This window comes from Bos indicus x Bos taurus, chromosome 5, assembly GCF_003369695.1.
Source record: "Bos indicus x Bos taurus breed Angus x Brahman F1 hybrid chromosome 5, Bos_hybrid_MaternalHap_v2.0, whole genome shotgun sequence".
NCBI classification, from domain to species: domain Eukaryota; kingdom Metazoa; phylum Chordata; class Mammalia; order Artiodactyla; family Bovidae; genus Bos; species Bos indicus x Bos taurus.
Window position 1 is genome coordinate 3,462,757 of NC_040080.1, and position 27,593 is coordinate 3,490,349.

The 27,593-nt window shown below is 58.7% G+C and overlaps 1 protein-coding gene across 1 annotated transcript; it reads right to left on the bottom strand.

The window, feature by feature from the left end:
- Positions 1–2,195: 2,195 nt before the first annotated feature.
- Positions 2,196–26,480, bottom strand: TTC38 (tetratricopeptide repeat domain 38). The gene is made up of 14 exons (XM_027540495.1): positions 26,373–26,480; positions 25,319–25,396; positions 22,449–22,530; positions 20,854–21,025; positions 19,529–19,702; positions 18,072–18,147; positions 14,727–14,846; positions 11,945–12,004; positions 11,034–11,072; positions 9,533–9,614; positions 7,315–7,480; positions 6,109–6,268; positions 5,824–5,897; positions 2,196–3,517 (listed from the first exon to the last, which is right to left on the bottom strand). The coding sequence occupies exons 1-14, from the start codon at positions 26,403–26,405 to the stop codon at positions 3,424–3,426; spliced, it is 1,410 nt and encodes a 469-aa protein (XP_027396296.1). The 5' UTR covers positions 26,406–26,480; the 3' UTR covers positions 2,196–3,423.
- Positions 26,481–27,593: the final 1,113 nt, after the last annotated feature.

A 27,593-nucleotide genomic window follows, 5' to 3' on the forward strand; every position in this document is an offset into this window, starting at 1 on the left:
AGGCAAAGGCGGGATTGAGCCTCAGGAGTCCCCCTGGAAATTCTCGAGCATTTACCCCCAAAACCAGAGTCTGCCTACTTTCTGCTTTGTGCCTTCACCTACACTTCTGACTTTACGGGGGGCTGTCCCCCACTACCTCTCTGAAAAAAGAGTTAGCTTACAGCTCCAGTTAATAATTCCTGGGTGTGACAGTGTTTCAACCTACAAACTCCTTTGGAAATCCTCTAGCCTGCCTGAATAGGTTTTTCTGGCCACATGTGATTGTTCAGAGCCTCCCAACTGTGAGAGGCAGGAGATGTTCTAAACTGTCTAAACACAGATTCCTTTGAGTAGTTAAAAGATTGATTAGAAATTGTATTGGTGAAGGGATTTTCACTTGTTGGGCCAATGTTTGCTGCATCCCTTACCTGCTGTGTCCCTGGCAGTGTATTGATTAATAGAATTGGTGTAAGTAGTAGCTTTAATGTTTGTAACCTGGGACCCTTGAGTTAATTCTTTTTCTTGTTGTAGCCCACCACACCTTTGCCCTATAGGAATGCAACTTTAATGCTTTTGGAGGGTGGCGCTTGACTAATCACCTTTAGAGAAAAATAAGTTTTCTGAAGAAAGGGTCTTAAAATGTTAACAGGCCTCCGGGCCAGAAGATGATGCAAATCACCTAAGCTTTTGCATATGATAAGTTTGCAGGAAGAAAGCCTGGCTTGCTGCATGACTCTACCCCTTCCCCTATTATCCTCTATGCATAACTTAAGGTATAAAAACTACTTTGGAAAATAAAGTGTGGGCCTTGTTCACTGAAACTTGGTTTCCCTATGTCGTTCTTTCTCTTACCTTCTGGCTGAATTATTCAGCCTCTTTTCTCCACTGAATTCCCTCACTGAGCTATCCTTATTCTATTACTCTTTATATCCTTAATTAACGTTTAATTAAGCAGTTGTTTCCCGATCCTAGCCGACGCCGTCCCCGCTTCGAATTCCCTGGATCCACCGGGGCTGGACCCCGGCAGGGCCATACATACCCAAGTTAAATCCCAGCTGCAGATACTGGTCATGAGCCTCGGGGTTGCAAGTAACAGAAGACCAGCCTCAAGTTGGCTTCAGAAGAAGAATTTATTGGCTGGAATTGGGAAGTCCAGGAGCAGCCCTGGCTGCAGGTGTGGATGGAGAGAGGGGCTTGAAGTAGGGCACTAGGTCGAACTGTCCCCCAGCGGCCTCTCTGGGTCTTGCTCAGCTTCTGACAGGAGCCTTTGTTGAGCCCACTGCCCAGGGGCCCCAGGCTTCCCTCTGCCTGCTGGGGCCTCCTGAAGGCAGTGGCCAGCTTAGTGCTGTGTGTGCTCAGTCCGTGGTCCCAAGGCCTGGGTTTGCCTGATTCATGACCACAGGGCCACTGCGGCAAGAGCCCAGTGGGTCCTAGCCTCAAGGGGTATTCACCCAGGTGTCAGATCCACACAGCCCTGGGGAGGTCTGCTGGGGGCCAGGGTCCCCAAACGCTCACTCCCAATGCCCCTCCCCCTGTATCATGTCAGCACATGAGACTCGGTCAGTGAACACACCAATTGTTGATAGCTCATTGCGGCTAACTGAATTCTGTCTTCATCCAGCCCTTCTCTTGGGCCCCTCCTCTCTTCTGTCAACGGCCTACCCACCTTTTCTTCCTGTCCCCAGTCGGATTCTGCTTCATTTTGTAATGCACTCATTCAAGGGCTCATTCACCAGTCATGGGTTCACTGACAGGTAGTCAGGGCAAGTTCCGTGCTGGATGATGTTGGGACACAGATGTCCCTGACCTGCGGAGGGCGGAGCTGGGGGAAAAGGTGCAGTAGCAAGGACTGTGGGACCCTGGCCTGCAGTGGGAGGCCGGAGGCCTTCCTGGAGGAGGGGGCCAGGGTTCTTGCTCCCCTGGCCAGGCTGTGTCTTGTTTGGAACCAGGAGAGGGGAGAGCATATGGGGTATGAGCATGGGAGCTGGCAGGAAGGGACAGCTCAGAGTGGGAGGGCAGGCTCCCCTTGGGATGTGTCCCTAACTCCTGGGGACAGACAGCAACTCTCTTGAAATCCCATTGTAATGACTCTGCTTTTGACTCACTGCCCTAATCCAACCCCATGTTCAGGAGAAGCCTGTCTTCCCAGGACCCAGCCCAGGCCTGGCACATGGAGGAGGCTCAGAGGTGCCCACCCAGTAACAGTCAGGCAAAGGAACCAATTAACTAATTTATTTTAATCCCAGGAAATGTGTCTAGTCGATTTAGAGGTGTCTGCTGCCTCCCGGAAGACCCGCCCCCTCCGTGCCCCGTGAGTCCCTAACCTAATTTCAGTTTGCACTGAAGGAACCTGAGAAACACCAGTGGGCAGAGACTGCCTCTCACAGCATCACCAAGTTGGACGTCAGGGCCGGGTTCCCCGCGGGGAGGGAGACAGAGGCAGCAGTTATAAAACTGGCTCAGATCTTGTTAAAGCCAAGTCACAAGGCTTTGGTTTCTGCGTCCACACTCAATCTTCACACCTCAGAAAGCACAGCAGATCAACGAGTGTGCATACATATGATTAAAATCATGGTTGACAAAAATAATCAAGGACCCACTGCAGAACACAGGGATCCCTACTCCATAGTCTATAACAACCTAAATGGGAAAAGAATTTGAAAAGGAACAGACACATGCATGGGTATAACTGAATCACTTTGTTGAAACTAATACAACACCGTAAATCAACTGTACTCCCATGTGAAGTAAAAAGTTTTTAAGAATCCTGGTTGACAATGTGCAGTTTAGAATTAAGAGAAAATCTACCCAAATCAGTGCCACTAAAGCCCCAGGGGAAGCTTGCAGACGTCTCTGCAGACACAGCAGAAGGGCCAAGGGCCCAGGCACTGAGGTGGGAGCCCCTCTCCCAGGAGGCACAGGGCCCCCACTAGTCGGGACCCTGGGCAAGTCACTCCCCACCATGGGTCCCCTCATCCAAAAGGTGGGACGACAGAACCTTTCCAGAATATGGAGAGGAAGGCAGAATGGTGGGCTTTATCCCAGGGGCGGCCTGGAGTGCGGAGAGGGGTGCCCCTAGGGGTGGATGGGAGACTCCCCTCCCCAAGCTGAGCCCACCACCACCCCACCCCGACCTTCCAACCCTCGAACTGGGAGGTGTAAAGGAGGGTCCCCTGGGAAAACAGTTTTTGAGGCAAATAAAACAGCAGCCCCCACCTAGGCTCTGCTTGAAACCGCACTATGGCCCTGAGCGAGTATTAGAAAAAGATTTGGAACCATGCTGAAAATTGATTTCTGCCCCTCTTCCTGTAACGCTGCTGGTTACAGGGCCTTCTGCTTTACAGGCCCAGCCAACTGGCCCCAACCACTTGTAACCCTGCGAAGCCCATGCAGCAGCCGGTCTGAGGGTCGCAGAGGCCCCGCGGGGTGGGCAGCCAGGCCGGCTCACTGCAGGAGGTGGACGGCGGCCGCCTTGCGGATGAGCCTAGCGGTCAGGGGGGAGTTGGGCTTTAAGGCATCTCGCTCCATCAGAAGGCTCCTGGGGAAACAGAGACAAGGTCAGTGCTGGAACCTTCTAGAAGCTGGGGGATGGATGGCTCTCCACCCTGAGGCAGGACATGAGCAGCATGGGCTGGGGCTGAGCTGGCAGAAAGCAAGAAGCCCCCTCACCCAGTGGTGGAGGGAGGGGCTGGCATCACGGCCCAGGGGACAGGTGGGACCAAGGCCCAGAGGCAGGAGACAGGGCCTTGGCAGGGGTGGGGAGAGGACAGCAGGTGGGCAGCGCTGTGAGGTTGAGAAAGCCTGGGCTCCCGCCCCACATCTTCATGCTGGCCCAGGCCATCCATGATTGGAGAGCACCCTGGCAGTGTCCTGGTGATGCCCAAGTGCAGAGCGTTTCAGGGTGGGCACACCCCTGTGGCCTCACCTGCCCCAAGACTGGGGCCTGTCTCCTTGCCATAAGGAGTGCCTGGACCAGAGGGTGGGGCGTGACCATGGAGATGGAGGGGAAGACCATGCCTGAGAATGCCGGAAAAAACCCTGATGCTGGGAAAGACTTGGGGTAGGAGAAGGGGATGACAGAGGATGAGAAGGTTGGATGGCATCACCGACTCGATGGACATGAGTTTGAGCAAGCTCCGGGAGTGGGTGATGGACAGGGAAGCCTAGCGTGCTGCCGTCCACGGGGTTGCAAAGAGTCGGACACGACTGAGCGACTGAACAACACCGTGCCTGAGAATGTTCTAGGGAATCAAGCGGCCAAAGGAACGGTGAGGGGAAAATTCCAGCTTTCAACAAGGGAAGATAATTTAAGACAAAGACCCCCCGCCAAACAACTGACCATAGTGATCCTTTGCACTGAGGGCAGGGTTAAGGGGCTGGGCCTGGCACTGGGGCTGGGGACACCATGGCAGGGGGCTGAGGCGTTCTGCTTTGGAGGGGAGGGGGGCTGAGCAGCGTGAGGATGCCAGGAAGGTACCCCGCCGGCAGCGGGTTCCCCAGCACCCCCAGCGTGGACCGCATCGTGCCCTCCAGCTGACCCCAGCTCCCCTGCTCAAGGCCTCGCCCGCCTCTCTGTCCACAGGGCCCCACCCTCCCTGCCCAGCTGCCACCAGGCCTGGAGCCCCCAAGCAGCTCCAGCACTAGAGAATGTGTGCGGCTCTGCATGTGACCGTGGGGGGCTGATAGAGGGGCCATGCGTCCAGGGCGCTACAGGGTGTGACCACTTCCTGTGTGTCTGTCCACACTCGTGGGACACACCATCAATGCTCGTTTCATCAGCACCACCAAACCTGCACTGCTCGGCTGGAACCACCGCTGAGGAAGCTGGGCCTTGCCTGCCATGGGCTGCGTGGACTCTGGCCCCTTCCGCCGGACCTCTAACCTCCAGAGTCCAGCAAGTGCCCCCTGTGCAGTCTGGACTTGCAGCAGCAGCTTCACGGGGCCTCAGGAAACCTCTTCCACCCACCTGGCACCCCGGAACCCCTTTCCCTTTGGCGCTCCAGCTGGCCAGGAGACTTGGGCGAGGAGGGGGTCTCATCTCACCCCCAGGGCACTGGGGCCGGTGGGGCTGAGAGGAGCCGGGGTGGGAGCACAGAGGTTGTGGCAGAGGCTGGCTTCCCAGAGCTTTCTTCCTGGGGTGCCCCCACCCCGACACCCCTAATCCTCCAGCCGCACCCCTCCTCCTGAGCAGATCACCTCTGAGCCGATTAAACCCTCTTGGTTTCAGGAGTCCGCCTGAATGTCACCTCCACGGGCTCCCTCCCACCCTGGCCCCCATCCACTCAACCCCTCCACCACGGCATCCCGGGCAGTGCGCCCACGCCCACAGCGTTTTTACACACATTTGTGGAATGAATCACTTACTCCCTGCAGGAGAGGGAAGCTCCTCGCAGCCTCGGCTGGGGCCTACCCACCCACCTCTCCCCCTGGCACCTGGCACAGTTTGGTAGGATAATGTGAGCCGAGGCCTGAAGGCTCAGTGGGTGTCAGCGGGTGCACAAGGAAGGACGTCTCAGGCAGAAGGGCGGCACGTGTGAAGGCCCAGGGGCCTGCACAAGTAACGAGCTCAGCGTGGCCAGGACAAGGAGTGCGCTGGGGGAGGGCGGGGCAGGGGGCGCTGAAGGCAGGGCCCTCTGCCCCTTTGGTCAAGTTGCAGATGCTCAGAGGGGAGAACCAGGCACCCTCGGGGCCTCGTGTCTTCACAGGCTTAGAGATGGGCACCACCTTCGGCCAAGGCAGGTGGGAACCTCTGGGACCCTGAAAGTCCGGGGGAGACCCCCGAGTGACAGGGGCTGTGCTCGGGGTCCTTCTTGGCTGGGCTCTGGGCCAGAATACGGAACTCACCGGGCCACGTGCTTGTGGAGGCCGGACGAGCAGTTCAAGGCCGCGTGAATCAGTAACTGGTTGAAGACATCTCTCTGAAAGATGCACTGGGCACGTGAGACCCCGTGACACGGGACGAGGGGTGGGGACCCCCTCCCCCACTGCAGGCCGGCCAGTCCTCAGGGACAAGCTCATGGGGGTGTGAGCCGCAAGGACCTTCCCACCCCACGGGAGCCCGGGGGCTGCGGACTGTGGGGGCTCCTGGCCCCAGGGCCCTTGTGTGACACGTGCAAGGCTGGGGCTCACCTGGGCATTGCTGCCTCCTATCTGGACCAGCCGGTAGCGGATGGGCAGAAGCAGCTCCACCACGCGGTCGGGGCTCCCATCCTGGGCCTCCACCAGGGCCTGGCACAGGGGCAGCCCCACGTCGCGGGCCAGGAGGTGCTGGCAGTTCTCCCCTGGGGACCTGCCGGCCCAAGAGGGTGCCCTCAGCCCTGTGCTGCCCCCGTGACGGCACATCGGTCTCCCACCCAACTCAGGTCCCTAAGAGGGTGGCCTCCTCCTCAGCCCGGCGCCCCTGACTCTGTGCCCCACACAGTAGGGGCTTTGATAAGGTGGGCTGACGGAGGACAGGCCACCAGGGATGGGAGAGAACAGGCTCTCAACTCAGTCCAATGGCGCTGTGGCCTCGGGCCGGTGCCCTGACGCCTGGCCTCAGTTTGCTCATCTGTAAAGTGGGAGTAGCAGGGCTGACCTTGCAGGGAAAGCAAGTCAAGGCTGTACTGGAGCTGGTGCTGCCCCTGGACTGAATGAACAGCTGGGGCAGGCCTCGTCTTCCCAGGGCCCTCAGGAGGTGCCCGATCTGGGTCATGAGGGCTGGGGGCCTCAAGCTATGGCCAAAGCCCCAGGAGGAGGGGCAGGGCAAGTGGCCGTGGGTGTCAACCTCCCTTGGGCAGCCGGGACAAACCGCCAGGGCTCCTGGTCCCCAGCTGTAGCCCTCCGCTCGGGAGACGGCTGGCCACATCCCTGGTGGCCTGTACTGTGCCTCCCCGGACTCTCTGGCCCCGCTGTGATTGGTGCGGGGATGTCACCATGTCACTGCCCCCATTCTCCCACCAGCTGAGCAAGCAGGCTGACAGCAGAGAGCTGAGACCCTGTAAGGGGCAGTCCCTCTGGCTCCAGGGCCTCCCCACCTCCCCTGGGCATGACATTGACCTTGACCTTGAGGCGTAGAGGACAGGGACTGCTCTGTGTCGGGGGGGGGGGGGGGGGGGCGGGGTGGGAAGCAACCGTACCCTCGAAGGGCCCGCCCCACGGGGACACACAGCTGGGGGAGACTGAACACCTGGGGCACGCACCTTCGGAGGATGTTCGTCTAAGGGGCACCCCTGGGAGGGCCGCCATGGGCATCCGTGTGGCTGTGCTCACCTGGGGCCTCCACCCTCGGCCTCCCGGCAGGCAGAGGCGGTCTGCCGCGCTGCCCCCGCCCCCCGCCCCAGGCCCTCCACGTACTCGCTGGCATCCCGCAGGGTGCTCAGCAGCTCCTGCGTGGTCTGGGCGTCCCCTGCGCCCAGGGACGCCATCAGAAAGTGCGCATCGTTGAAGAGCAAGATGTGGTCTCGGCTGTGCTTCCGGGTCACAGACAGGACGTCCTGCCACCGCTCACCCACGGAGACCCCTGGGGACACGGGGGGACACCCGCGGGCCTGGCGTGAGCGCTGTGTGCACGAGCCTCTGGCCCCCACAGGTGGTTCCACGTGAGGAGACCCTGCGAAGCTGGCAGGTGGCATCTGGCCTCGGGCTTAGGCCTTTGGGCCTGGCTTACGTTAACTTTGTTTAATCATAAAAGCAGCAGATGGGTAAGGTAGAAAGCCAATCAAAATAATAAAAGCTATGGAAGGGTGTTCAGTGAAGTCTCTGACCCCTTTGACAAACCCCAAACCACTGTATTGGAGAAGGAAATGGCAACCCACTCCAGTCTTCCTGCCTGGAGAATCCCATGGACAGAGGAGCCTGGTGGGTTACAGTCCATGGGGTTGCAAAGAGTCAGACGCGACAGAGCACAACCACTGTAAAACTTGCTCTTGTGGTTCTCACTGGGAAGGCCCCTGACACAGGGCAGGGGGCCAGTCAGAACCTGCGGAATTCATAAAGAGTATCCTTTGGGTCTTCCTTTTGGGGCTTCTCTGGTGGCTCAGAGGTAAACAATGTGCTCGCAATGTGGGAGACCTGGGTTCGATTTCTGGGCTGGAAAGATCCCCTGAAGGCGGGCATGGCAACCCACTCCAGTGTTCTTGCCTGGAGAATCCCATGGACAGAGGAGCCTGGCGGGCTACCATCCATGGGGCTGCAAAGAGTTGTCGCAAAGAGTCGGGCACGACTAAGTGACTGAGCACTCCTTTGGGTCTGTATTTCCAGCTCGAGACTGTTCCTTCTACTCTGCTCTCTCACACCACCTCCCCTCCTGTCCCTCGTGGATCCCGAAAGTTACCCGACTCCCCCTCCTGCTCCTCACGTTCCTCCCGCGACCCTGTGGCTGCCCTGGACCTCCGCGTCTCTGCCCGTCAACTGGAAGCAGCCTGGAGGCTCCACTCTGCGGTGAGGAAGCAAGTGGCCTTCCTCTCCCTTCCCCAGCCCCATGGCACCCCGATGGGGTCTCCCAGCCTCCAGACCAGGGCCCGGCCCTTCTGAGCCCCTCCTCACAGGCATTCGGGGGGCCCAGGCTTGAGGCCCAGGCTGGACCTCCACAGACGAAGGGTCTACAGGGTCGGGGTCAGCAGGACGCAGCTTCCCCGGGCCCTCTCCTCCCCTCCCAACTCTGGAGGCTCTGGCTGAGCAGAGACACAGGCCCCACCAGCCGGGCTCTGGCCGCCCAGCCCCGTCGCCCCCTCGAGCCTGGCCTCCCCTTGCTCAGCCCGCTTGCTGGACGGAACCAGTTCAGCCTGGCCCCAGAGGCCCTCCAATATGCAGATAAAAGCTGCATTCATCACCCTCCATCCCCACCCTTCAGCCTCCTCCGCTCGTGCCGCTCCGGACCGTGCCGCTCGCTCATCCCCAGAACAGGCCATCGGCTGCCGTCCTTGTGGCGCTGGATAGGCCACTCCCTGTTCTGATGTCCTTTCCCATCGCCCCTCGACAAAACCCTGTGCTCCTTTTCGTGGCTTCCATCTCACCTCCTCTAGGAAGCCTTCCCAGAGCAGTCTAGAAACAGCCTCATGCCCACTCTGTCCCGCTGACACGGGCCCTGTGGTGGGCAGGGGTTTGGCTCTGCTGAACCTGGGAGGGCGGACAGAGCCGTCCGGTACCCGCAGCGGTCGGCCGGAAGCCCTCCGTGGCCCCCAGAGGTATGACCAACCCCGTCCTGGCCATGTCCAAGCATAAGGTGACACTGTTGAGAAATGTGTCTCTCTGAAATCCCTGGGCATTGAGAAACAGATGGTACCAGAGACGGGTGGCCAGGTGCCACCTGTGCCTTGCAGGCCGGGCAGGTAGGCTGTGGGGACGGCAGGGGCCCGCCAGGTTTGGAGCTGGAGGCCTGTGCTCCGAGGGGAAGTGGGAACCAGGACAAAGGGCAGCTGGGGCCTGGCCCCTGGCCTGGGGCCGCACTGCCCCAGGGCTGAGAGCAGGCCCTGGAGAAACTCGCTCAAGCGCTCCTGCCGGCCTGGACCCCAGCCACGGCACCGCCCGCTCGTCACACTGGAGGGGGGAAGCAGGAAGCAGACAGGGCTACCTTCCATCTGCAGCCGGTACAGCATGGAGCAGCTGTCCACCACGTCCAGCATCGCCCCGCTGGCCCGCAGGCTGGGGAGGATCTGGAAGACAAGGGCGGGTGGGGGGTGAGGGGCTGCAGGGACCACCCGAGTCCGCCCATCGGGGCCAAGCCCTCAGCCCACGGAAGCCACCGCCAGCGTCCCCTCCACGCACCCCTCAGGGCCATTCGGCTCTCAGGGCCTGGGCCGCTCCGGGTGCCTGAGGGACACTGGACAGACTTGGGAGAGAGCCCAGCGCACTGGCCCCAGGGGAGAGGGCGTCGGGCCCTGGCCCGCCTCGCACCGCGTGTCCCCGCCTGGCCTGACAACAACTACTCCTCCAGCGGGTCTGCACCCCACCCCACAAGCTCCCGTCACCCTTCATTCCCTACCGCAAGGAGTGCCTTATAGAGGATGGAGCTTACATAGGCTTTCCTCTTACAGGAAACCCTACTGAGCATTTTTCTCCAGGGTTCAGAGCCTCAAATCACAAGCATGTCTGTGCCCCAGACTGTTCGTAAGCCCACAGTGGGGTGCCCAGAAGTTCTGAGTGAGGCTTTTTTTTTTCTTTTAAACACACATCTTTGGCTCAAAAGTTGAGTCTGCCTGCTAATACAGGACTTGGGTTCAATCCCTGGGTCAGGAAGACCCCCTGGAGAAGAGAATGGCAACCCACTCCAGTATTCTTGCCTGGAGAATTCCCTGGACAGAGGAGCCTGGCGGGCTACAGTCCACAGGGCCGCAAAGACTCAGACATGACTGAGTGACTAACACTTTCACTTTCAAACATATACTTAGGGCCTGGAGAGAGGGGGAATGGTTAGCGTTGAGTAGGTGGGGATTTTCAGTTTGGAAAGATAAAAAAGTTGCAGGAATGGATGGTGGCGAAGGCTGCATTGCAATGTGAATGTACTGACCACCACAGAGCTGTACATGTAAACTGCTTACCATGGGAACCGCACACCTAATGCGGTCACCATGGTAACTGTACACACAAACTGGTTGCCATGGTGACCGTACACTTGCACTGGTTACCGTGGTAAAATACAGTATGTATGCTTTATCTAGTGCTCAGTTGTGTCCGACTCTGCAACCCCATGGATTGCAGCTCACCAGACTCCTCTGTCCATGGGATTCTCCAGGCAAGAAGACCGGAGTGGGTTGCCATTTCCTCCTCCAGGGGATCTTCCCAGGGGATTGAACCCTCATCTCTTGCATCTCCTGCATTGGCAGGTGGGTTCTTTACCACCGAGCCATCTGGGAAAGCAATCTCCCAACGCCCACAGGTGAGCAGAATCAAATCCCATTCTGGGTTTCAACACCACCCTTGGAGAGAATCAGCACTGTGAGGTCTCACACAAGAGCTGGGCTCTCGCTCCAGCTATGGGTCTGTCTGGGGCAACACGGACTGGATCAGGGAACTGTTCGAGACTGAAGGTGAATCGACGAAATAAACTGAATTGGGTGCAAGCGTGGACTTACGTGGTCATCGTAAATGGTCAACGCAGCCTCGTATTCACCCTGGAAAAATGAAGTTCCAGGATTAACACAGGGAGGAGGTGAAATGAGATGCTGAGACGTGAACTGAAAACGCCTCGACAAAGGCCCCAGCCTGCCTACCCACAGCTTGGTGGGTCTCGGGATGGGAGGAGGGGAACCCACCCGGCCCCAGCCCTTCTTCCCAGGTGGGAGACACGGCACCAGCTGCTGCTAGGGGAGCCCTTTCCGCAAAAGCATCATTTTTCGCATGAAGCGCTTGTCGAGCGGCTGTGAGCTCTCCCATCTATTTCTTCCAGGACGGTTTCTTCCTCTCTGTCTTTTCCTCATGGCCCATTCCGCTGGGTTCACCGCTTTCTTGAAGATGCTGTGTTACTGCATTCTGCATATCCTTACAGGGTCCTTACCTTCCAAGCATTTCTCTTTGGACCTTTAGGGAGCTTCTAGATTTTCTCTACGACAAACTGTAAGAAGAGCCCCTATAAATGGGACCCAGTGGTGGGGTCGCTGGGGTCCAGCATGGCCCCACACCCGCGCCCCCACTGGGTGAAGCACTGTGAGGGCCCCACGGCTCGTCCAGGTTCACTGTGGGGTGCAGGCCTGGAGTTCACTGCAGGGGCTGCCTTGGAGCAGTTCACACTGGAGCTGCCTTGTCGCCACAAATGGCACATGTGTGTACAGGGTTTCTGAGTCCAGGACAGTGGGAAGCACCTAACGGAGTTCAAACCTGAGAAGCTGTTTGAAAACATGAGTGCCCGACTGTGTGAGAACACCGCTGAAATGCACACACACACCACTGCTCCGCAGGGCATACAGTACAGCACAGGGGAAAAGCCTTTCTTTCCTTGGAGGGTAAGCCCTCCATCTTTGTAGGGTAAGACAGCCGGTCATCTTACCTTTTCAATCAGATATAAGGCCCAGTGCCAATAATTATGACAAGCAAGCATGTCAGAGTCCTGGGGAAAGAACAAGAGAATGAGAAAAATCTGACAGCCCAGGGTCGGGGGTTGGGGGGGCGCGGTACGGGGGGATAAGCAGCTGCTGTCCGTGTCAACGCAGAAGCCCGCAGCTTCGGGTGCAGGAAACACTTCCCAGCCCCTGCCTCGGCTGCCCTGGCTGGCAAGTCCACGCCTGTCCATTCCTTCGGCCCTGAGCCTCGGCAAGCGGTATGCCTGAATTTACTGAGGGTGCTGAGGCTACGGCAGGCTGGCATCTTAGCCCCAGGACGAGGAGACAGGAAAACCAGAGCCACCCAGAGGGGGCCACTTGGCACCCCAAGCCTCGCCTTCCTTAGGTGTGGTGTGGAGAAAATGAGGAAGTCCATCCAAACGGCTGCAGAGGCCGACTGTGCCCAACAGGCAGGGCATCCCAGTAAAGCCCGACGGACAGCTGTGCCCGGGGCCGAACCTCTGCAGGTCCTGGCACAGCCCACGGGATAAGAGGGCAGCGGTGGCACCTGGACGGCTGCGGCTGCTGTGCTTTGGGCCCCACCACGAGCGCCAGCCTACAGGGTTACAACAGACACTTCCTCCTCTGCTTGGGCACCTCCCACCTCCTGGGAGGCAGCTAACGCTGCCTCCTCCATGGCCCACGTCTACCTGGCACCTATGTCTGAGGATTCAACCCTCCCAGCTCCCCTCTGTCACAGGCCACTGCGGACTTCTGTTTACACTGATCCTACACTTCCCTGTCCTTTGTCCATAAACTCCTACTCACCCTTCGACATTCATCTCACAGGCTGCCTCCACCAGGAAGCCTTCTCTGACTGCTTCCCCCTCAAGCCCAATTGGGTGGGATGCTTCCTCTGGGTTTCCATACCCCCAAGAGTGCCCCTGTCATGCTGTGGTCATGCTGGGAGCTGCTGGCTCCACTTGACGGGCCTTTTGAAGACAGAGAAGCCTGGGCAGGACTCTCAGTGGGGTCCCTGGGATGAGGTAAAGCCTGGGACACTGACTGGAGCCTGAAGAACTGAGCTTGGTGCCGGCAGCCAAGAGCCAGGGGCAGGTACTGGAGGACGGGAAGGGGAGCCGCGGGCCCCGCCATCTGCCCCTGGGCCATGCAGTCAGGCTGGAGACCGTCAGGAGCCACCGTAGGGGCCTTGCACAGGCGTCGGGGCCCAGCGCCTGCCAGATGAGCCCAGCCATCAAGTGCTGCCTCATGTTAAGAGTCAGACCAGCGTCCATGGGTGCTCCTTTGGGGCCAGGGGCCTCACGGCAGTGGCAACAGCAGGTTTATCAGATGAGGAAACTGAGGCTCAGAGGGATCGGGCTCTTGCCCTGGGGAGAGGTCAGGCCTCAAGCACCCAGGCCCAGGAAATCCAGAGTCTGGGGCAGGAAGTAAATGGAATGAATACAAATGACCCGGCCTTGGCCAGGCCTCCCCGGCCTCCCCCCGGAGGGCACGGCCGCCCAGGTGCCCTCTCCATGCAGGGTCAGTACCTGCCGGGGGGCCTGAGGTCCGGGGCCCGACCCACACTGCGCCCCCCACTCCCCATCCAGGGCCGAGGTCAGGCCCAGGGTCTGGGGATCCTTTAAAAGCCGTGAGTCTGAATCTAATGCCATCACAGTTCTCTAAGTGCACCTTGCACCTGCTCGCCTGCTCCACCTAATACCCCTCCCGGAGAGACCGGGATGCTGCCTTCTCGTCAATGACTTCTCACTGGCCTTCCTGGGCCAGGGAGCCGCTGGGAGGCACCGAGGTGACCCAGCCAGTCCCCGATCCCTGCTGGGTTCCTGGTCTCGCCTTCGTTTGCTCAGTCGCTGACCACCTGCTGCTGGGTGCCCACCGGGGCCCAGAGAAGGGCTGGGCAGCAGATGCCCCTGGAGAGGTAGCCCGGGTGTGTGCCAGGGACAAGCCCGAGGACAAGAGGCACGTGTGAGGGTGGAGGGCCACCGCAGCTGGGCACAGGCGGGCACAGGGAGGCCCCAGGGCGGTCAGGCCCCAGGAAAGTCCCTGGCAGGGCTTGAGAGGTCTGGATGGCAGGGGTGCCGCTGCCCCACCAGGGACCCGGCCCCCGCATGCCAGCCCTGCAGACGGTCGCTGGGCCCTCACCCACCCCATTGGCCCCTGGCTGCACCAGCTGCTCCCTGAGGATACTCTGTGGCTCCGGGGTCTATGTCCAGCCCTCTGGCCGGTGGTGGAGCAGGCAGCTCAGAGCCTCCGTGGTTCTCACCAGCACCAGGCTCTGGTTCGTTGCCGTTGTTTAGTCGCTCAGTCGTGGTCGACTCTGCGACCTGGTGGACTGTAGCCCGCCAGGCTCCTCTGTCCACGGGATTCTCCAGGCAAGGATACAGGAGTGGGTTGCCATTTCCTTCTCCAGCGGGGGATCTTCCTGACCCAGGGATCGAACCTGGGTCTCCTGCATTGTAGAGGATTCTTTACTGCTGAGCCACCTGGGAAGCCTGGGTTCTTGTTCACCCAGTAATTTTTCTCATCCATTCCTTCTACAGCCAAATGCCTCAGGCCACGACCAATTCTAGGATTGCCTACAAAATGCTGGCAGGTGTTGGGGAGCCATGTGGCTCCCAGGGGACCTGGTGGTTTGATAGGAATGCTTCCAAGAGGAACAGAAGTTTCCCCAAAACTAAGCTGCACCCAGTAACCCTGGATGTTAATCCTCAGCTTAACTTACGAAGACAGATAGAATTTTCCAGGCAGGTGGATGGACAAGAACCATACCTTCCAGTGGGCCTCTGAGTGCTGCATGAACTCCAATCCTTCCTGGACCTCCGCTCTCATCTCGTGAATGTGCGCAACGGTGTGCACCGACCATGCGTCCGTCGGGTTAATGGCTAAAGCCTACGTAGGTGAGGAGGGGGAGGCAGGAGGACAAATTAACGTGATGCGTGAGTCGGTCCACCTGGGGACAAGGCGTGCCAAGTGCAGGGGCGCCAGGGGCCTGGGCTCTGCCCCAGAGTAACGACCCCAAAGACCAGCCCGTGAACCGAACGCTGGATGCTGCCAACGAGGGTGTCAGTGCCCACTTCACGGATGAGGACACTAAGGCGCAGGGAGGCTGAGTGACTTGCCCAGAGCCACACAGTGGGACGGCAGTGGGGTCTTTCCAAAGCAGGGCTTATCCAGCCCCTTCGCCCCAAGCCTCCGGTACACAGCTGAGTCACGTGCAACACGCCGCCCAGCGTCTCCACCTTCCTCTCGGGGCTGCCATGGAGGCCAGTGGACACTGAGTGTGCACGGACTCCGGGGGCTCTCAGCTGCCCCTCCCAACTAGTACACACCCAAGGCCACACACAATCAAGGCCCACAACACGCAAGGACCACAGGTGTGGCTTTCCAGGCTCGTTCTGATACTGCTAGTAATAGCGACAGCCACTCACAGGACTGGGGGACTTGCCAGAGACAACACGGCAGAGGGGTGTGAGGCTACTGGGCGCCTACTGAGCCCGGCACGGGGCAGTAAGCCGAGCTTCCCCACGACCCTGGGGACCACCCACACGGGTCCAGACCCCCCACACCCGACCACGGGCCCCCCAGCCCTGCCACCTCGGTTCCCCCGTGCCTTTCACCTCTGCCCCTGGCCTGGCCCCTGCCAGGTGGTCTGCGCTGCAGCAGGCGGTGTGAAGCCCCACTGCACGCGCCCGTCCGGTCTGCGTGGGGACAGAGAAGGGGCCCGCCTGCAGGGATGCCGGGGGCCTGGGGCGGAGCCCCACAGGACCGGGATGCCGCGGGAGACCCGGGGGTGCAGCACAGGGCCGGGGCTTAGGGCAGGGGCTGCTCTCACCCCCTGTGGGGATCGTGGCCGCCCTCCCCGCTGACCTGCTTCCCCCACAGTTTCCTGGGGCAAAGTCCGCCTGGCCAGGGTGACCTGGCCCTGCTGTCCCCAGACTTTGCTCCCAGCACCCGGCCCTCCCGCCTCCGCCCTAAGCCCCGGTCTATCAGTGCTCAGTCTATCAGTCAGCCCCGGCCTGCCTCTCCCCTTCCCCACTGCCGCCCTTGGCTCTTTCTGCCCTGGGGGTTCAGCCTGCAGAGGAGGCCCGGGTGTCACCACCATGAAGCCTCTCCTGATCCCAGAGGAGCCTGTGGAGCCTACTCTCAGTTTCCAAGAAGCCTGGCCTTGCCCAGTACCTGTCTGTAGTGGACTGCTGCTGGAGTCAGCGTGTGGGCGCCCGCAGGAGAACAACTGTGAAGGGAGGGAAGGGGGCCCCCACATCACCCCTTCCTGCTCCTGCGGTTGTGACCCTTCACCTTTTGGTCGCCCTCTGACTTTCTGAACCATCCTGCCACCCACAGGTGCCCACACAGATGGCGCCCTGCAGGAGGGCCCGATGCCAAGGTGTCCAGGAGACCTTCCTGCAGCCGGCCCCCTGGGAGGTGACGCCTGGTCCCCCAGCACGGAGCCAAGAGTACCATGAAGTCCCCTGTGTCGCCCGCTCAAAGCCCTGACTCGGGACTGCATCACAGACCCTGTCACCTCCTGTCAAGTCCCGCCTCTATTTGTGAGCCCGGAGGTCTGCAGAGACCCATGTGCCCTGTGGCCCCAGGAGGGCACCACTGCCCCCTGGGGAGGGGGAGGGTGCTGGGAGCCCTCCAGGGCAACGTCTGGGGGACGAGCCCTGCTGGGAGCTGGGGAGCAGGTCTGTCCAGGCAGCATGGATGGTGCTCAGGCAGCCTGGGGGAGCTTGGCACTGCCTTCTGTGGGCTGGGCGGCCTTGGCCTTGGCCTCCTAGAGCCCGGCTGCTCTCCTCTGAGTGACGAAGGGCTCAATGCCTCATGGCATTGCATCCAGCAGATGGACCGGGCATGTCCAAGTGAGGGCCAGCCCTGAGCCAGGCCCAGGAGCGGCTGTCAGTCCCGGGTACATGGTGGTCCCACCCTGGGCCTCAGTCTCTGCTCCTGGGAGGGGAGGCGCTGGAGGAGGGGCCTCTGAGTCAGAGAAGCAGAGGCCCTGGGGCCTGCAAGCCAGGGTGTCCAGGGTGCCGCCAGGGTAGCGGCCAGCCAACGTGCCCCAGCACAGAGGGAGGGGCCGGGCCTGCGGGAAGCACTTAGCATCCCGCCCAGCTCTGTGCCCTTGGCTGCGGCTCCCTCTGGTGGAGGTGGTACACCTCCAGCAGGCCCCAGTGCCAGGTCAGGGCCCACCAGAAGCAGCCTGATGAGATACAATTTATATTTTAAGGCAGGACAAGAAAAATTAAGCATAAGATCCTCCCTGTGCTTGTTCGGGCCTCTTCCCTGGCTCCCTGATAAGCAGTGCACGTCTGCATCACACATTAACCAGAGCTCCTCAAAGAAGGGAGTGCCTGCTCAGCCCTAGAGATGGAGTCTTCCCTCTCTTCCGACGCTAGCAGCGTAAGTTCTTCAGAGAACTCTGCCCTTTCGCAGCTCTGCAGCGGGGCATGGTGACTCGCTGCTCACTTTGTTCGTGCTTATCCAGACTGCGTGTGCTTGGTGGCCTTTAGGGAAAATATCAGGATGTCATTTTGATGTTCGGTCCTTAGTCTCACAAAAGTAAGTGACTGTACCTTCAAGTTCTAACAGGCGGAACAGTGCTCAGAACTGTTTGCTTCCCAGTTTACAATCCTCAGTTTGGCTCGAGTAAAATTCCCTTTCTTTCCTTCTTAACTTGATAGTTCAGTGGATTTTTGGCCACAAGCCTCACTCAGCACCTCATGGTCCCCTCCTAGAGGCTTGGTGCTATCAGCGACGGTTAGAAACCTGCGGTTCCAGGTGGGAGAGGCAACGCTGACACCCACTTCCCACCTACACAGTCTGGGTCCAGAACACACCCGGGGGGCCCTGGAGACATGGAGCCAGGGTACACAGAGCCGCCAGGCCGTACGGCCCAGAGGGGGAGGGGCGGACGGAGCCCCACAGGCCTTCCCCACCTGTGCGAGGTGGCTCTGCAGACCCGAGGGGCACAGGTGGCCAGAGGGAGCTGCCCTCTCTGTTAACACACGGCCTCCCCGCAGGAAATGGGGTGCAGAGTCGGGGGCCGAGCCTGGCCTGCTCTGCGCCCCGACACCGCTCCCCTCGGGCGCTCCCGCACCTCGGGAAGGGCCCACCTACCTCTTTGGCGAGCTTTTTCGCCTGATCGTAGAGGTTGGTTTCCATCAGTCCGAAAGAATAGATGCCTTTCACATAGCTGGAAACAAACAAAAATTATTATTTCTTAAAAATGGATGGGAACCATTCCACCCGTGACACGGCGGGTGCAGGGCTGTGTCCCCCCAGATGGTGTGTCTGGACACATGCCCTACGTGGAATTCGAATCTTTGCAGCTCATTATCAAGATCAAGTTAAGCTGAGGTCATCCTGGATGAGGGTGGGCCCCAAACCCAATGGCTGGTGTCCTTATAAGACAAAGGAGAGGGACGTTTTGGATACAGAAGACACTCAGAGACACACACAGTGGACAGACAGCCACGTGGAGACGAAGGCCGAGACTGGAATGGCTGCAGACTTGCCAGTCCCCACAGTCCCTGGAGCCAATGCCTCCCTCCTCCGCCCCCTTTCTCTCCCTCTGGGTGAGTGCAAATAACATAGATATAGATATACACATCCTGGGTTTCCCTCGTGGCTCAGTGGTAGAGAATCTGCCTGCCAACGTAGGGGACTCGGGTTGGATCCTGGGGTCAGGAAGATCTCCTGGAGGAGGAAATGGCCACGCACTCTAGTATTCTTTCCTGGAGAATTCCATGGACAGAGGAGCCTGGCGGGCTAAGTCCGTGGGGTGGACACAAAACTTAGCGGCCAAGTAACAATAAACACATGTCCTGCTGGTTCCGTTTTCTGGAGGGCCCTGACACAGCCCTGCAACCTCTCAGTCCCCTTGCCCTTCACAACAGTCCTGCGATGCAGACGCAGTGGGGGTGCGCCCGTGTGGTGGCCCCTCGGCCTGCTCACAGGTAGCCCATGCCTCCCTCTGCTCCCAGCCCGTGGTGGCGCTGCGCTTCCTGGCCTCCTGTGGGGGTGACTGGATCTGGCCAGCGACTCAGAGCACTTCACTCTGAGCACTGATGCCATGCGAGTCCCCCAGGAGAGCTCTCCTTCCTCTTAGCAGCTGGCGTGTCCAGAGAGTAGTGGCTTCACCAGCTGGGATCCCAGAGGGAGACAACGCATGGGCCCAGAGACTCCGCCTGCCTCTGACAGACATGTATCGCGAGGGAGAAGCTCGTCTTTCTCGTAATAAGAAGTGGAGTAAAAGACCTAGAGGATGTTTGTTACTGCAGCAAAAACTACGTAGTGCTGACTGATACATAATGGCATTCATTCCCAGGATGGGATAAAGATCAGATGAAGATGTGAAGCCTTTTCACTTTTTGTTTTCTGGCTGAGACTTGTGGCGAAACCATAGTTCCCTGACCAGGGGTCCAACCCAGGCACAGAGGCCGAAGCCCTGGGCCACCAGGGGACTCCCACCTTTCACTTCAGAGAAACAGGAAATAGCAGCAGCAGTCTCACGAGTTTCAGGGCAGAGGAGAGAGGCTGAGACAGGAATGATGTGACTCCTAGCGGGCACCGACCTGCTCAGGGAGATGTCGGGCGTCCAGAAGGGATAAACTCGAGCCACAGAATCTCGCATCTGCTCCTGGTAGCCCAGGTAAAAGTAGGCATCGTGGGAAAACTTCAGGGCCAACATGTCTGTTGGGTGGTCCTGGAGAATCTGCTCCCATAGCTCACAGGCTTTCGGGAAGTTCCTGGAAGCCAAGAGAAGTGTCTCAGCAACCCCGAACTCAGTTCACACACGGCGAGTGGAAGGGGCTTCACTTCCCGCCAGGGTCACGGCTTGCACTGAGCTGCTTAAAATACACAGGCACGTTTCTGTGTCAGGTTGTGGCTCAGGAAATGCAAAAGCCAGTGGGATGGTTTACTTTCTAATTCAAGCAAACAAACAAAAAAACTGGTTTCACAAGTTGCCAATCCACATGAGACCGTGTACCAGGTGTGGGGAGTCTGAGAGGTGGATTTCCGGCCCTGGGCTGACATTCACACTGATTCCCCAGGAAGACAGTGAAGGGCAGGGCAGCCTGGTGTGCTGCAGTCCGTGGGGTCACGCGGAGTCAGACACAACTTAGCGACTGAACAGCAGCGACACCAGGAAGGCCGGGACGTCACTGCTCAGAACTCCTATACCGTCAGCTCCTGTCACCCGGGTCTGCGGGCACCTCCCCTGCACGAGCAGACACACGGGCTGTCCTGGGGCCACAGGACACACAGGGGCACAGGTGGGAACCAGGGGGGAAGGGGGCAATGGGCAGATGCTCACCTGGCGCATCAGGACCAGGAGTCTAAGGGCCAGAGTCTTCCTCTCTCTTTTATCTATTTCTTTACTGTGATCCTATTATTTTTGATGTTGTCATCCAGTCGCTAAGTCGTGTCTGACTCTTTGTGGCCCCATGGACCGTGGCAATTATTTTTGTAACGAAAATAATAACCAACTTATTCAATGGAACCAAATAAGCTGCTTTGAATGTCAGACTAGGGATCTGAACCGACCGTGCCCTCGGTCAGCTGAGGGTACAGCGGCACATAAGGCGCGGTTCTCAGTCAGACGCGCACGGGAGGCAGGGCGGGCATCACCCCGCCCCTTCTGCACAGCGCACGGGAGGCAGGGCGGGCATCACCCAGCCCCTTCTGCACAGCGCTGGGGAGGCAGGGTGGGCATCACCCAGCCCCCTGCACAGCGCTGGGGAGGCAGGGTGGGCATCACCCAGCCCCTTCTGCACAGCGCTGGGGAGGCAGGGTGGGCATCACCCAGCCCCTTCTGCATGGCGCTGGGGCAGCCTGTGGCATTGGCCAGCGAGCGTGGCCCTGGAGTGCCAGCCCCCGGGCCAGGGAGGCCCCTCACCCCTTGGCAAAGGTCTCTACTGCAGACACGTGCAGCTGCTCCCGGTAGGTCAGGGGCTGGGTTTTGGAAATCTCCACCATCGTCTTCACGGCCGCATCCAGCTCTTTGTCCAGCCTCACGGAGCTTCCGGTGCCAATCAGCACAAGGCCATTAGCGATGGCGTGGCCCATGGCTGGCGAAAAGTGGGAAAAGAGCTGGTGATTCAGATGGTCCTGCCCAGCCCAGGCAGGCCCCGCAGGTGAAATAAACACCCCGCGTCCCAGGAGGAGCAAGTCAGGTGGCCTTAGGCTGTGTCCCCACCAACAGCGCAAAGCTCAGGTCCTCACCATGCGCGTGGAGGTGCAGCAATCCTAACGTATCCTGCACCCCCGCCCTCCGAACACGTTTCCAGCCAGGACACTCCAGGGAGCACAAGTGTGTGGGTCGCCTGTGGCCCCACCACCAGGTGAGCTGGTCAGGGGCTGCCCCAGGCACTTCGGAAGCCCCTCTGCTTCCTTCATCAGCTGCTACTATCCCTGCCACCAGCACAGGTCCTCCCAGGGCCCAGTAGATGCTGTCGGGGGGCTGGCCCCCAGAGCACAGAAGCCATGATGGTGTCTTGGCTGCCTTCCTGCGCTGAGAACTTGGCGGCTGAGAAAGACTGGAGTGGGGGTGCCTTGCGGCCCTTGCAGCAGTCTTGCTGGCAGGTGTGCGGGCCCCCAGGCCCCACCTGGGCTTGCCAGCCCCCACCCTGACAGAGGAAGGATGTCCACTGGTGTTTCAAACTCCAGTCCCTAGCCCGGGTCTGGGACCTAGGACCCAACCAGAGTGCTTGGACCACATGTGGCCCCCACGTCTGACCTGGGACCAGGGTCTGCTCAGAGAGCCTGAGCCCACGCCCAGAGGCTAGCTCCCCTGACAGCTTCCTTCATCCCCTGTTCTGCGCCCCTTGCCCTCAGTGGGACCTGGCCATGGCAGGGGGTGGCGGCAGGGATGAGGGGAGGAGTCCCTGCTGCCCTCCCCTCCTCAGCTCTTCCCCCAGCCCAGAACCTTACCCAGGCTGGGGCTACCCTGCTGGGGTTCTGGAATGCACTGGGCTGACCCCCATGCCTGCCATGCACATGGCTTGCCTGTGACCACAGCCCCTGTCCCCAGGTCAGTCTCCCCTGCCCCAGCCTCTCTAAGGGAGGCCTCACTAGTATGCAGAGAGGCTGCAGAGGCCACTTCTTGTGTTTCAGAGGGTTCCAGGCTTTGGATTGAGACAGCCGTGTCTGATCCCAGATCCCCAACTACCAGTTGGATAGCTTTGGGTGTATTTCTTACTCTGTCTGAATCTCAGTTTCCTCATCTGAGAAATGGGATCAGAGTCTTCCTTGCAGAATTAATGTACAATTAAGGAAAACGTTTGAAAGACACCTTCTATAGAAACTGGCATCTTTATGGGAGCAGCTGTTATTCCCAACACAGTGCTGACTGTGATCTTCCCTTCCTCCCAACCTGGTCACTAGCACAGGCCTGCCCTCTGCGGCCCAGCTGAGGTCTGTACTCAGAGAACCAGTAAGGGGCTGGACTCATGAAACATGGCCCTCAACCCAGGGGAAGGAAGCATCACTCACCGAAGGTCGGATCTGCCGCTTTGAGCTTTGACAGGCAGCCCTCAATGCCACCAAGGCCCTGGTCGTTGGTCCATTTTACATACTGAAATTTAAAAGGTGAAACAAAGCTGTCCCAAGGGAGCTTTTAGTCCGTGTAAATGAAGGCATGTATCTAAACCTTTTTTTTTTCTTTCTAGAACACTGAGTATTTTCTGGACCTCAGCTCAAAGAAAATGTAGCTGGGTGCATCTCAGATGAAGAGACTTAATAGATGTAACTCAAACCACATTTTCGAGGGCCAGTGAGGCCTCTGTGTCCAAAAATGACACATCTAAAGGAAAGTCCTTCCTGACCGGTGACCTGCCCGCAGTGTCAGCCTCGTCAGCCTCAAGAGGGCACTTGACATTTGGGTACTTGTATTTATTCTTTTTAGAAAAGAACCATAGTAAACATCCACTATAGAGACTTAGGAAGGGCTTCCCGGGGCGGCTCAGGGCTAAGAATCCTCCTGCCGATGCAGGGGACACGGGTTCGATCCCTGGTCCATGGTCCAAAGGCCGTGGAGCAACTAAGCCCATGTGCCATAATCATTAAGCCTGTGTTCTATGCTCTAGAGGCCACGCTCTGCAACAAAAGGAGCCATTGCAATGAGACGCCCCCGCTAGCTGCAACTAGAGAAAAGTCTGAGCAGCAGTGAAGACCCAGTGCAGCCAAAAGTAAATTTAAAAATATATTAAAAGAGAAAAGAGGAAGAGGCGCACAAGCTAAAAGATCAAACTTATCCTAATTCCCCTGGTGTCTCGGCTGGTAAAGAATCCGCCTGCAATGCAGGAGACCCTGGTTTGATTCCTGGGTCAGGAAGGTCCACTGGAGAAGGGACAGGCTCCCCGCTCCAGTATTCTTGGGCGTCCCTTGTGTGGCTCAGCTGGTAAAGAGTCTGCCTGCAGTGCAGGAGGCCTGGGTTCGATCCCAGGGTTGGGAAGGTCCCCTGGAGAAAGGAAAGGCTACTCACTCCAGTATTCTGGCCTGGAGAATTCCAGGGACTGTACAGTCCATGGGGTCTCAAGAGAGTTGGACACGACTGAGCGACTTTCACTCTCACTTTCACCCTAATCTCATCTCATCGTCGCTCTTGACAATTTGTTTCCAGTCTCTCTGTTTTAATGCCTCCTCACTGATTTGGCTGTACTGGGTCTTAGCCGTGGCAGCGGGACCTTTTACTTGCAGCACTGGAGCTCAATGGCAACAGGTAGGATCCCCGACCGGGGATGGAGCCCGGCCTAGCACCGGGAGTATGAAGCTGTAGCCACCAGACCACCAGGAAAAATCCCTTACTGCCTAGTTTTTAAAACTCTGTGGGATGTTCCTGGCGGTTCAGGGGTTGAGATTTGTGCACTTCCAACGCAGGGGGTGCATTTCCAGTTCCATCCCTGCTGGGGGAGCTAGGATCCCACATGTCTGGTGGCCCAAAGCCCAAAATATAAAACAGAAACAATTCTGTAACAAATTCAATAAAGACTTTAGAAATGATCCACATCAAAAGAGAAATCTTAAAAAAAAATCCTAAAACCATAATAAGGCATTAGATTTTAGAATGTGCTCTATCTGATATCCAACCTCCATCTATACAGAATTAGCACGTGGTATTTTAACAAGACACAGGAGAGTGGGCACAGAGACAAGGACGCAGGGGACAGCGTACACATTGGCAGGGGTTGGAGCATGGGGCTGCGCTGAGGAATTTTTCCTGTAACAAATCACGCTCTGCAAAAGCCAAAAGGGGAAGGGGACACACAGGTAAAGAGCTCAGAGGCACACGGCGCAGCCCCTGGGCAAGCCAACAGCCTCTCCCCGGTTGTCTCTTGGCCGGCCCTTATGTCTCTAGAAGCTTCCTCGGTCCTTATGCTACACGGATGCAAGCAGTAGGCAGCGGCCTTCCTGCTCTTGGAAGAGCCCCGCCCTAATTTTCCATTGAGGTGTGCAGACCCAGGTGCATCCTGCCCCTCTTAACTCACTGCAGGAGTCAGCCCCACTCTCCAGGCCTCAGCTCCCCTGCCTGTCAACCAAAGCATTTGGACCTTATCTCTGAGACGCTCCTAGTTCGAAGACTATAGGCTCCTTCACTGCCGTTAGAAATGACCGGTGATACGGTGGAAGGTCTTAGAACAGCCACAGGTGGAACAGTATATTCACAGATTAGACCCAGGAGAGGAGAGAGGGAGGGCTCACGTCCTAAATGGAGGAGCTCCACACCAAAAACCCCAGCACCCTCATAGACCAATGCCCGCCGCCTGGAGGACCTCCCAGCTATGTCGTGGGGCAGCTGGAACTGCTCCCCCATCCTGAGGATACAGAGGACATGGATTCTATTGCACTGGATTGCTCAAGTCTGCATGCAGCTTAAAAAGCATCCATGGCTTTCTGAGCCACTGACTTGGACTTGGGAGCAGCCTGAGCCATTGGTCCAGTGCAAGGATGCTTCAAAGCATCATGAAGGTCCCCAGGAAGTCTTTCTACACTCGAGTTTACCAGGGTACAATAACTCTGGGTACGAGTGGGGTTAACGGGCTGCAATGTTTATAAAATCAGGATAAAGTGGGAAAGCTTTGAAAGCTTCCAGTGCATGCCTGTATGCAGTCACCACTGACCAGCTCTACTTGGACAGCACATTGGATGAAAGGCAGTTCGGCTGTAACCTTAAGCAAGCTATGCGGATGGAAGCTAGAGATCACTGTGCCTGTGTGGAAGCATCATGTCCTCGTGGCGCAAATAAATGCGGCTCTAAGACACACCAAACATATATCTCATGAACATAAAAACCATTCACCAATTTAAGAAACCTCCTCTTGGATCTTTACAGACGGAACTGCCCCTTCCCTCTGCAGGCGTACCTGGGTCAGGGTGGCATCAAACAGTCTGCAGGCCTCGTTGCTTGTGGTTGAGAGCGGCAGCCGGGCATCCTTCCATGCCTGTACACATCAAGAAGCCGTCTTATTCCTTGTAGCCTTTCCAAGGAGCACACATGAGCCTCCACCCCCAAACCCCGAAGGTGCTGATGCCTGTACTCTGCAGGTATGGGCCTGGAGAAGCCCCATCCTTGTGGGCCAGGTGCGGACTCCCAGATTTCATAGATGGTGCAGATCAAAGAGAGTTGAATCCTGGGTGGGGCCATCCCTAAGTAACTGCCAGGGACTACTGAGCAGCCAACTGCCCTCAGGCAAGCTCCTCCCTCCCTCTGACCTTTGGCCCCTCTGTGAAATGAGGCTCTGGAGGATACCTGGGTGACCGGGACATATCCCCCAGGGCTCCCACGCTCAGCAAGGGGGAGGCACTCATCAGGCTGCAGGGGGTGTGCCAGGGCAAAGGAGGGGCTAGAGTTGGAGTCCAAAACCAGGGGCTGGTCCTTCTCCCTGGCCTGCAGGGTGCCAACCACCAAAGCGATTCCTCTCACTCCACTTTTCAGTCAGACATTAGGGAACACCTCCAGCTCTCAGAACTCTGCACTGTAGTGGCGGCCCAGGCATCCTGCCATGGGCACAGGCCGCTCCCCTTACTCCCGGAGCACAGCCGGCGGCCCCTCCAAGTAACAGTCGGGGCAGGCCCCCTCGCTCCTCCTCCTCGGCTCCCCTCCCCAGCGGGCCCCGGACGACACTCTCCACTGCCCGGCCTCCCCTCCGTGCGACGACGGGGTTGCTGGGCTACGCTGTTTAAGAGGATCTGGGGTCGCCGAGGGGCCGGGCCTCCTGCCACAGAGCTCTCGGTGGTGGGGCGCACCGGAGTATCCTCTGGAGCCGTCCGTGCGCCCAGGACGCCCGCGGGGCTGTCGGGGGGGCGCCCTGCCACCACCACACCCCAGGAAGCTCTATTCCTACCAGCCCACATGTCGCGGGGCCACCCCAGGGATGCGGGGCCGCGGGCGCTCGGCCGAGGGCGGCCTCCGGGTACCTGACAGTCGCGAAGCGGCACGGTGGCGGCCATGGTGCGGGTTCCGCGTCCGCGGTGCGGGCTCCACGACCTTCCGCGTGAGGGCGGGGTGTCGAGCCTCGGGGGCGGAGCTGGGGGCGGGACGGGGAGGTCTCCGCCCACTACTTGCTTTAGACACACCCGCCCTGCCCGGAGAGTTACCCTCCCCAGGCTGAGCCAGGGGCGGCAGGGGCGGAGGGCGGGCGTGGGAGGGGGAGTGGGATGAGGGACTCCCTCTCCATGGGAACCCTTTGAGAGGTGACTGCAGTCCCCTAGGAGGCAGAGGAGCCCTGCGGCAGGGGTCCCTTTGAAACTCTGGTGGGGCGGGGCGGTTCCCAATCGTCGAAATGCGCATTCACAGAGGTCATTTTGACCTGAAGGCTAGCTTGCCCTGCACCCTCTCCAGGGTAGAGGTTGTAAGTGGCCGGGAGGGAAAGTGTCTTTGAGACCAAAAAAAGGTGATGTGACATTTCCCCTCCCCTCCCGCTCACCCTTGCAAGTAGCAGGGCTTTCTGGAGACCCTTGACCTGTGCTCCTGCAGGGCCTGGGTCCAGAGCTGGTTTGGGGTGCTAGGAGCAGCTTTGAACAAGTGGGACGAGGGACTGTGCTGTAAGGGCCCCAAGCCTGGGTGCCTCTGTCCTGGGTGTGGCCTGGACAGTGGCACAGGGCCTCACACTTAGACGGTTCCCATGCTCGCTCTAAAGCTCTGCTGTGGTCATCTTGAAATTCTTGACCATCTTTGAAGAAGGTTCCTACATTCTGATTTTGCACGGGGCCCTGAAAATCATGTAGTTGGTCCTCTGACAGCCAATGCATTAGCAAGTGCATCTTTTCTGAATTCCTCACAGCTCACCACCTCTTCGGCCACTAACCCCAAACTGAGTCAGGACCAGCTCACTCGCATACCGAGTGCTCTTGCAGCAGGCAGGCCTGGGCCTTTGGTTTCCCTGGACCCCGCCTAAGAGGCCCCTGTACTTTCAATCCTGTCCACCTACAATCTATCTCCCTCACAGCAGGAGGATGCTTCCAACCTGGAAATCAGATCAGGCCCTTCCCCGCTCAAAACCCTCAAACACTTCCCCAACCCACTTGAGATGAAATTCAAATACACGACCATGGTCTCTGAGACCCAGCTTGCTCTGGTCATTGGCCGTCTCTCCAATGACATCTCCTACCACCTCCTCTCCTCTCTGCTTACTCAGG

What these genes read in the sequence shown, in the direction of transcription:
- TTC38 (XM_027540495.1), bottom strand. Translation starts at nt 26,405, where the DNA reads ATGGCCGCCACCGTGCCGCTTCGCGACTGTCAG. An exon ending in ACCCTGCGGGATGCCAGCGA is followed by an intron (nt 6,269 to 7,314) that starts GTACGTGGAGGG and finishes TTGGGCCGGCAG; the next exon opens with GTCCCCAGGGGAGAACTGCC. An exon ending in CTCCACAAGCACGTGGCCCG is followed by an intron (nt 3,518 to 5,823) that starts GTGAGTTCCGTA and finishes CTGTTTCCCCAG; the next exon opens with GAGCCTTCTGATGGAGCGAG.